Source organism: Silurus meridionalis, chromosome 8 (assembly GCF_014805685.1).
Source record: "Silurus meridionalis isolate SWU-2019-XX chromosome 8, ASM1480568v1, whole genome shotgun sequence".
NCBI lineage: Eukaryota > Metazoa > Chordata > Actinopteri > Siluriformes > Siluridae > Silurus > Silurus meridionalis.
In genome coordinates this window covers 27,095,292-27,104,943 of record NC_060891.1, presented here as the reverse complement: position 1 = coordinate 27,104,943, position 9,652 = coordinate 27,095,292, and the positions used below count along the sequence as shown (strand labels likewise).

The window sequence follows — 9,652 nt, the reverse complement described above, 5'->3', positions numbered from 1 at the left end:
AAAATCTGAAATTTTTCACACAAAACACACTTTAGCATGTACGCAGCGTGTACCAAGATGCCACCCCTGGGCCCCTGAGGAAGGCCCTTACCCCCATAATGGCTCAGTTTTATTAATTAAGCAGTAAGATGGGAAAAACAGTTTTTGATTTGAAAAAGCTTTAATTAAGGAATGAAATTGAAATAAAGACCAAAAAATGGTGGAAACATTTCATTGTTGACTTTCTAGTTTCTCTGCAAACTCTCTATAAATGTATTAAAAAAAAAAAAAAAAAAATCCAGTTCATTTAAATATTTCTATAAGTCAGTGTGTGTAAAGTTTTGCACTAAAAAGTTTAGGATGAATGAATATAAAAATAATGTCTCAGGAGCATTTCTACGCCACAACGCAAGAGGGCGGAAGAGTAACACAACCACATTTTTTCACACCTCATCTCCGCCTAAACCCGCCTCCTAAACCAGCAAAATCAAGGCAGCTAAAACTTCTACATTACTCGAAAAAACATTAATCTATTAATAAAGCGAGTAAAATATAAACAAATCTATTTCCTCCTTATAGCTTTTTTAGCCATTTTTTTTTCCAGTCTTCCGGTCTGCGAAAGTGACTTAACAGACGTATAAATTGCCCAATCAGATTTCAGTTTAAACCCATGCACCAATTATAACTCAGAATGTTTAACTCGGAGTAACCAATCAGTGTCAAGGAGGCGGGATTTGCTTCATTACGGGTGAGAAGAAAAAAAAAGGCGGAGAAAGTATAGTTCCGAGGTGAAAGGTTAAAACAAAGATGGCGGCGGTCAAACGTGTGCTGTATGTCGGTAAGTTTTATTTTTGATATTATTTTGGCTCGTTTTTATGTTTCATGAATAAGTAATAGTTTAGTCATCTTTAATAATATATTATTAGGGATTTGCATATTATTATTTACTTGATACAAAAAATATATAGCAAAGAAACGCAAAACAGTGAGTATAATAGATTTTCGGGTTTTTTATTTGTTTATTTTTGTAAACCATTAGGTATTACTTTCTTTACATGTGTTTAAAATAATACTTAAATATAATACTTATTTTGTTTATATGAGATTACCTTCGTTTTAAAAAAACCGGCTTGTTTTGCGTTTTTATTTATTACTTTTTTTATGATTTTTTTTTTAATGATATTTTATGCTTTTAAAATCTTTTCCCTGTTAATGGCATTTTCCTCAAATGTATTCCTTCTGTTATGATAAACAAAACTAGGCATTTAATAAATATTATTATCATTTAATACTTTTTATGGTGCAATAATCTGAAGGCTGTGGATGTTTTCATTCTTTGGTGAAACACATTAATTTATTGATTATTAAATTGAACACATTTTATGATTTTATTTTTCAGGTGGTTTGGCAGAAGAAGTGGATGAGAAAGTGTTACACGCAGCATTTATTCCGTTCGGTGATGTTACAGATATTCAGATCCCTCTGGACTATGAAACTGGTACAATAATAATAATAATAATAATAATAACCTCTGTGGTTGTGATATTAATATATACACATGCTGCCATTATTGTCTAAATAACTGCCAACAGAAGTGAGTCCACCCTCAGTGATACCTGCTGTACGTGGTGTAACGATGCGAAGCCACACGTCCTCCTCATCATGTTCTTGTCTGCTTGTCAGGACCAGACATACGTGTGTATCTTCTATTAGAGCAGTTACAATGTGGAGCTTTGAGTCGATTCTCTCACACTGACCACTGGATGTTCTACATGGACCTCATGGTAAAGAGTCTCTGAGGATGTGAGAATTATTACTGTTTCTCTCCACTAAGATGCCGAGGCTGTGAGAAGATCAGTATCACCCTGAAACCGAGTTACAGTGCAGTGTTCAGGGTCATACATTAAAGTTCTCCAACACGGGTTCCACTCAGAACAGAGTCCATCAGAGAAGCCGAGTCCTCGTGCTGTGCGTCTGCTGCTTCATAAAACAGACGCATGCTGCAGCACATGAGTTACTGGAACCATGTCCTGTGATCTGATGAGACAAAGATAAACTTGTTTGGCTCAGATGATGTCCATCATGTGTGGAGATGCCCTGGTGAGGAGAACCAAGAAAATTGTCTCCTGCCTACAAGCATGGTGGTGGTGTCATCATGGTCTGGGGTTGCATCAGTGCTGCTGGTACTGTGGAGCTGCGGTTCATTGAGGAAAACATGGATTCCAACATGTACATGATGCTCTTCCTTCAGAAACTGGGGTTGAACCACAGGTTTCCAACATAATAACGACCACAAGCACACACCAAGATGAAAACTGAACCCTATTGAGTGCTTATGGACCTCAAGCAGAAGGTGGAGAAGCTCCATGTGTGTAACCTCCAGCAGCTCTGTGATGATGTTATGGAGTAGTGGAAGAGGATCCCAGCAACAACCTGTGCAGCTCTGAGTTCCACACCCAGGAGGAGTAAAGCAGTGTTAGATAACAATGTGCTCCACACAATATTCACACTTTGGACAGTTGTGACACGTTCACTGAGGGTGGACTCACTTTAGTTGCCAGTTATTTAGTTTTTCAGTAAATCTGTACTGATGCACAACCTGCACATTGACGACTCTAAATCTAATCTAAAACTATATCCAAGTTTCATTTCTATTATATTCCCCTGAGAAGATGCTAAAACGGTTGCTGGAATGTGAGGGGTCTTTTAGGGTTTTTGAGGGACTCGTGCACGTTCCTTTTGTTTCTATGCACAAAAACCCACAAGAGTTGGACAGTGAATCAGTGAATGAAGTTCTGTGGCGTCCAAATGGGACGTTTATGTCTCTAACAGCAGAACTTGTGTGAGACGGAGAGCAGGAGAGAAGATGTGATCAGACTCCCTCACCCCCACACTCACACATGGAGGTGAAGGTTTAGTGGTTTTGGAGCAGGGAAGGTTTGAGACTTATTCCAGAACGTGAAAGGAACCAACATGGCAACCTTTTCAATACTTCAACACCATGCAGCTTTGTCTGGACTACGGTTCTTCAGCCATGAGCAGACAGACAGTCGTCTATCATGGAACCACCTGCTCTGGGATGAACTGAATCACATGAAAGATCTCTATCTAGTGAAGAACATCTAGTTTAACAAGAGACACAGCAAAGTGTTTCAGCTGAACGTTTGGAGAAACGACACGTGATGATGCTGAAGGATTTTTCTGTGGTAATAAATGGAAACATCTGGATGTTTATAGATCTTTGTTTGGTGTCTTCATATGTTAGATGACCGAGTTTGTTTGTAGAAACTAAAGGAACGTGTGCGTGTCTCCGTACGTTTCACAGCCACCATGTTTGTGTAGGAACCACATTTGAACCGTGACCTTGTGATGATGTTCAGTGTTCTCAGATTTTGATTTTCGTCCTCACAGAGAAGCATCGTGGTTTTGCCTTCATCGAGTTTGAGCTGGCTGAGGTGAGAACTTCACTCGGGTTCCTGCCGCACACCATCTGCTCCTGACCTTTAATTCGAGATCTAACCGGATCTTTGTTTGTTTTTTGTTTCTCTTCAGGATGCTGCAGCAGCCATCGATAACATGGTGAGACTCAATTCAGTGATGTTTTATGTGAATTATTCCAGCATTGAGTTTCCAACCATTGGATGAAAGAGTTCCAGGGAGAGGTTCTCGACATGTCCTTCACATGAGATAGATACAGCTTTGTGATTGCACAGTACAGGTACTGCAACTAAACTCAGTCTAACATCTCCATCAGAAGCACCGGGACAAAGTTTATACGCAGAGACGTGTGTAAATATGTACAATAATTAAATATAAAGGATTTCTGGAAAAATCCAGAAGGTCTTCAGGGCTTCACTTTCTCCACATTTTTTGTTAGTTTTATTCTAAAACGGATTAAATTCATTTTTTACAAACAAAACCCCATAATGACGACGTGAAAGAAGTTTGTTTGAAATTTGTTTCAAAACTGCAGCTCTTGTGGGATGTTCCTGGTCTGCAGTGGTCAGAATCTATCAAAAGTGCTCCAAGGAAGGAACAGTAGTGAACCGGTGACAGGGGCGTGGGGCGACGGGGATCATTGATGCACGTGAGGAGCAGACGAGCTCCTGTAGCTCAAACTGCTGAAGAAGGTCATGCTGTTGATGAACATATGGGTTTGAGTTGAAGGTTGTCTGCTATAGAGATATTAAAGATGTTTGAGATGAATGTGAATACTAACACCATTGTGGAGGTTATAAATGTGGAATGGGACGCTCAGAAAGAACCTTGAGGTCTGGTGTCAGGTTTCGGGTTTCGGGTGCAGTAGAAGTATGCGTTTCATCAAGAAGCTGATGTTCTCTACACCCGTCTTATATTACAGCAGTTTAGTGGAAAAGCCTCGGAGGGCAACAGTTCGACTGCATCCACTCACAATGGTACCAGATGTTATTTTCTCATCTCGATGTCTGTCTCTGTGTTTCTCAGAACGAGTCGGAGCTCTTCGGTCGGACCATCAGAGTGAACATCGCCAAACCCATGAGGATTAAAGAGGGCTCGTCTCGACCTGGTCAGTACACTCACACGCAACATTATCCATGTAACGCTGTAGTTGTGAATACCGGATTGTGATTGGTTGGACCTTCAGAAGGAGGAGATGAAGATGCTGCACGTGATGAGGATGAACAGGATTAGAAACGAGTTTATTAGAGGGACCGGGCAGGTAGGACGTTTTGGAGACAGGGTGAGAGAGGTTAGATTGAGCTGGTTTGATCATGTGCAGAGGAGGAACGTGGGGTATATCAGTACAAGAATGCTGAGGATAAAGGGGGAGGGTTGGTTTGAAGGAGGCAGAGTGGTGTGGAGACGGAGACCCCTAACGAGATGTTTATAAATGTCTCCCCTATGAATTGCAGATTTACTGTATTTTAATCAGATCGTAGTTGCTGATAATCGATTAATCAACCGATAAAAACAAACAAACGTAAGACTTTTCATAGGACAAACTTTATTCCTTATAGTGTATCAGCGCAATAGGGCAGCCACTAGGGGGCGACATCTTTCGAAAATTCTGGTGTATACTTAGTAATTTATGCATCCTTTTTATTTTTAAATATTCACAGTCTGGTCTGATGATGATTGGCTGAAGAAGTTCTCAGGAAAGACGACTGAAGAAGCCGAGGAGGCGGAGTCAACTGGAGACGCAACTAAAACCACGAGCCAGGAGGTGAGAACAAAAAGACGAGCAGAGATTGTTGAATTGAAGAAAAAAATTACGCATGTGGGTATGATTTATTATTTCTGTGTCGTGTGTGTGTGTGTGTGTGTGTGTGTGTGTGTGTGTGTTATCAGGGTGAGCCACCTGCTAAGAAAGGCAGAGCAAACCCTCAGGTCTACATGGACATCAAGATCGGAAATAAACCTGCAGGAAGACTGCGCATGTTACTCCGAGCCGACGTGGTGCCCATGACCGCAGGTACGAGTGTGATTTATTAAACATTCTGTATGAACAAAAGTTTGTGGACACCTGACCATTAGCTCAGTGATTCTTTTTGAAAACCCCATTCCACATAAAGTCCCCATAATAAGCTCCAGTCCTCTGGGAAGATGTTCCTCTAGATTTTGTGAAGATTTGTGTGATATTCATTCAGCCAGAAGGGTATCAGTGAAGTCAGGTAGGTGAGGTGTGGAGGTCTGGGGTGCAGTCATCGTGTTGAATACGGTTGGAGATCTATAGCAGGAGATCTTCTACTCCAATTCATTGTTAAACAGATCTTCATGGAGCTTCATGTTGGTACAGGTTTGGGTCTCCTAGTTCAAGTGAAGGGAAAATTTCAGGTGTCCCAATTCTTTTGTGTATCATAACTGCTGCTGTATTGTTCTAACTAGAGATGCAGAGCTTTTTGATTATACTGAAGGCACTGACATTTTGGTGCATCTTTGTGCTAGAGAACTTCCGATGCCTGTGTACACACGAGAAAGGCTTTGGCTTCAAGGGCAGCAGCTTCCACAGGGTCATCCCTCAGTTCATGTGTCAGGGAGGAGACTTCACCAACCACAACGGCACCGGTGGCAAATCCATCTACGGAGGCAAGTTCGAGGACGAGAACTTCGTGCTCAAACACACCGGCCCAGGTGAGGGTCCACTTTACATCGATTATAACATACGGATACGAAAATCTATTTTTACACTTAGCCACGCCTACAAATCTCCATAAAAGACAAAAATTACCAACTGGAGATGATAAAATGAGGTAAAGAGCCTCCTTAGCAGCACATCACCTTCTGGAGGAACACACCAGCACTTCCTCCTATAACAGGGTGCTATTACTTTTGACGTGATTTAAACTTAATCGCTTTATTTGTATATCTGTATATAAGAATAACCCTCTCTTTCTGTCTGCGCCCTGTCTCTGTCTGTCTGTCGCGCCTGTCTCTGTCTGTCTGTCTGCGCCTGTCTCTGTCTGTCTGCGCCTGTCTCTGTGTGTCTGTCTGTCTGCGCCTGTCTCTGTGTGTCTGTCTGTTCGCGCCTGTCTCTGTGTGTCTGTCTGTTCGCGCCCTGTCTCTGTCTGTCTGTTCGCGCCTGTCTCTGTCTGTCTGTCTGTCTGTCTGTCTGTCTGCGCCCTGTCTCTGTCTGTCTGTCTGCGCCCTGTCTCTGTCTGTCTGTGTCTGTCTGTCTGCGCCTGTCTCTGTGTGTCTGTGTGTCTCTCTGCCTGCGCCCTGTCTCTGTCTGTCTGCGCCTGTCTCTGTCTGTCTCGCCCTGTCTCTGTCTGTCTGCGCCTGTCTCTGTCTGTCTCGCGCCTGTCTGTCTGTCTGCCCTGTCTCTGTCTGTCTGCGCCTGTCTCTGTCTGTCTCGCGCCTGTCTCTGTCTGTCTGCGCCTGTCTCTGTCTGTCTGTCTGTCTGTCTGCGCCCTGTCTCTGTCTGTCTGTGTCTGTCTGTCTGCGCCCTGTCTCTGTGTGTCTGTGTGTCTCTCTGCCTGCGCCCTGTCTCTGTCTGCGCCCTGTCTCTGTACCCCATCTGTGTGTGTCTGTCTGTCTGCGCCCTGTCTCTGTGTGTGTGTCTGCGCCTCGTCTGTGTGTCTGTGTTCGCCTGTCTGTGCCCTGTTTCTGTGCATCTGTCTGTGCACTTACTGCGTGTGTGTAGTGAAGGTAATAGATTAGTAGTTAAGGTATTGGATTTGAAGGTTATGAGTTGAAATGGATCCAAGGTTGTGAGTATGAATGAGTGAAATGTAAGTCACTGTGTATAAGGGCATCTGCCAAATACCAAAAGTGTGTGTGTTTGTGTAGGTCAGCTCTCAATGGCGAACTCTGGGCCGAACACAAACGGCTCCCAGTTCTTCATCACCTGTGATAAAACAGACTGGCTGGATGGTAAACACGTGGTGTTCGGGGAGGTGCTGGAGGGGATGGACGTTGTGCAGGCCATGGAGGTGTGTGTGTGTGTGTGTGTGTTTAATTACAATAAATGGAGATTTATCTTTATGATGTAGATTTTCTGGAATTGTAACGTGCACACTGAACAGCTGCTTCTGGATTTTCTCCGCAGGCGCAGGGAAGTAAAGACGGCAAACCCAGTCAGAAGGTGATTATTTCAGATTGTGGCGAGTACGTCTGACCACCTGGACCTGGCGAGTGTGTGTGGAACATGTATGTTTTCAGTGGTTTAACTCAAACCCTTTACGTTAAACAGACGCTTCTTTTCTATGGTGGATTTGTAAATATCGAATAAATTTTTATAATGAAAATCGGCTCATAATGTGATGTTTGAATTGTTGTGGTTTGAAGCAGGATGATGATGATGATGATGAGGATGATGATAATGATGATTATAGGATTGGTACAATTTCAGATGAATATTCATGATGGGTGAAAGACATTTCTTGTGGTTTGGGGCAGGGGTTGGTATGTGAAGGGTTGCCAGATATTTAACATGTAGAAGATGTTTCAAGTACAGTTGTGTTCAAAATTATTCAACCCCCACTGAAATTGATTGTTTTGGTCGGTTTGACATTGATTATGATCATTCAGTCATCCTGCTTACAATTAAATCAAAGAGGCACGTGTAGGTCAGACAAATATAACATAACATTTATAATGAAATAACCACAAATGTCTTTTCTGAGCTCACATCATTATCAGTTTTATTCAACCCCCAAGTGACATTCAATCTTAGTACTTAGTACAACATCCTTTTACAGTTATAACAGCTTTTAAACGTGAAGCATAGCTTGACACAAGTGTCTTGCAGCGATCTACGGGTATCTTCGCCCATTCATCATGGGCAAAAGCCTCCAGTTCAGTCACATTCTTAGGCTTGCGCACTGCAACTGCTTTCTTTAAGTCCCACCAGAGGTTCTCAATCGGATTTAAGTCTGGTGACTGCGATGGCCACTTCAAAATGTTCCAGCCTTTAATCTGCAACCATGCTCTAGTGGACTTGGAGGTATGCTTGGGATCATTGTCCTGTTGAAAGGTCCAACGCCTTCCAAGCCTCAGGTTTGTGACGGACTGCATCACATTGTCATCCAATATCTCCTGGTACTGAAGAGAATTCATGGTACCTTGCACACGCTGAAGCTTCCCAGTACCTGCAGAAGCAAAACAGCCCCAAAGCATGATTGACCCCCCGCCATGCTTCACAGTAGGCAAGGTGTTCTTTTCTTCATAGGCCTTGTTCTTCCTCCTCCAAACATAGCGTTGATCCATGGGCCCAAACAGTTCTAATTTTGTTTCATCAGTCCACAGAACACTATCCCAAAACTTCTGTGGTTTGTCCACATGACTTTTGGCATACTGCAGTCGACTCTTCTTATTCTTTGGGGACAGCAAGGGGGTGCGCCTGGGAGTTCTGGCATGGAGGCCTTCATTACGCAGGGTGCGCCGTATTGTCTGAGCAGAAACTTCAGTACCCACATCTGACAAATCTTTTCTCAGTTCCTCAGCAGTCACACGGGACTTTTCTCCACTCTACGCTTCAGGTAGCGCACAGCAGTCAAGTCAGCATCTTCTTTCTGCCACGACCAGGTAGCGTTTCAACAGTGCCCTTTGCCTTGAATTTGCGAATGATGCTTCCTATGGTGTCTCTTGGTATGTTTAACATCTTTGCAATCTTCTTATAGCCATTGCCCTTCCTGTGAAGAGTAATCACCTGTTCTCTTGTCTTCCTGGACCATTCTCTTGACCTCACCATGTTTGTAACCACACCAGTAAATGTCTAGAAGGAGCTGAGTATCACAGTCATTTTAAAGCTGCCTAATTGGTGCTTATTAGACTTTATTGCTGCTCCCTGATATCCACTGGTGTTTTCAATACCTGATTGAAAACACTTCATTGAACCTCTGTTCTTCAGAGTGGTAGTCTTTAAGGGGTTGAATAATTATGTCAATGAAGAATTCACAAAAGAAACATTTACTACTGTATTACAAAACGAATTGATGTCATTTTAGTTGCATATGGTTCTTTAAGAAGTCCTTGTAGGATTTCATTCTGAATACAATTACAAATGTACACTAAATTCCCTAAAACCATTTACAGCATTGGGGGTTGAATAATTTTGAATACAACTGTACGTTGCATGTTAAGTTTTTCTTCATTAACTTTCATTTGCTTTAAAAACTAAGTCTTGGAGATGCAGAAACACAACAGAGGAACTGCTGAAGGAGCTGGAGCTAGCAGATACTCCACCTGTGTTTAA

The 9,652-nt window shown here is 42.5% G+C and overlaps 1 protein-coding gene across 1 annotated transcript; it reads left to right on the top strand.

The window, feature by feature from the left end:
- Positions 1 to 666: 666 nt before the first annotated feature.
- ppie (peptidylprolyl isomerase E (cyclophilin E)) lies at positions 667 to 7,703 on the top strand. The gene is made up of 10 exons (XM_046855336.1): positions 667 to 817; positions 1,379 to 1,477; positions 3,391 to 3,434; positions 3,532 to 3,558; positions 4,444 to 4,525; positions 5,079 to 5,182; positions 5,308 to 5,431; positions 5,905 to 6,090; positions 7,246 to 7,388; positions 7,505 to 7,703. Exons 1-10 carry the CDS (start codon positions 787 to 789, stop codon positions 7,571 to 7,573), a joined length of 909 nt encoding a protein of 302 aa, XP_046711292.1. The 5' UTR covers positions 667 to 786; the 3' UTR covers positions 7,574 to 7,703.
- The last annotated feature ends 1,949 nt before the right edge of the window (positions 7,704 to 9,652 follow it).

Excerpts from the sequence above, each read along its gene's own strand:
- ppie (XM_046855336.1), top strand. The coding sequence starts at position 787 with ATGGCGGCGGTCAAACGTGTGCTGTATGTCG. Across the intron at positions 1,478-3,390 it reads CCCTCTGGACTATGAAACTG|AGAAGCATCGTGGTTTTGCC; the intron begins GTACAATAATAA and ends TCGTCCTCACAG. Across the intron at positions 7,389-7,504 it reads ACGTTGTGCAGGCCATGGAG|GCGCAGGGAAGTAAAGACGG; the intron begins GTGTGTGTGTGT and ends TTTTCTCCGCAG.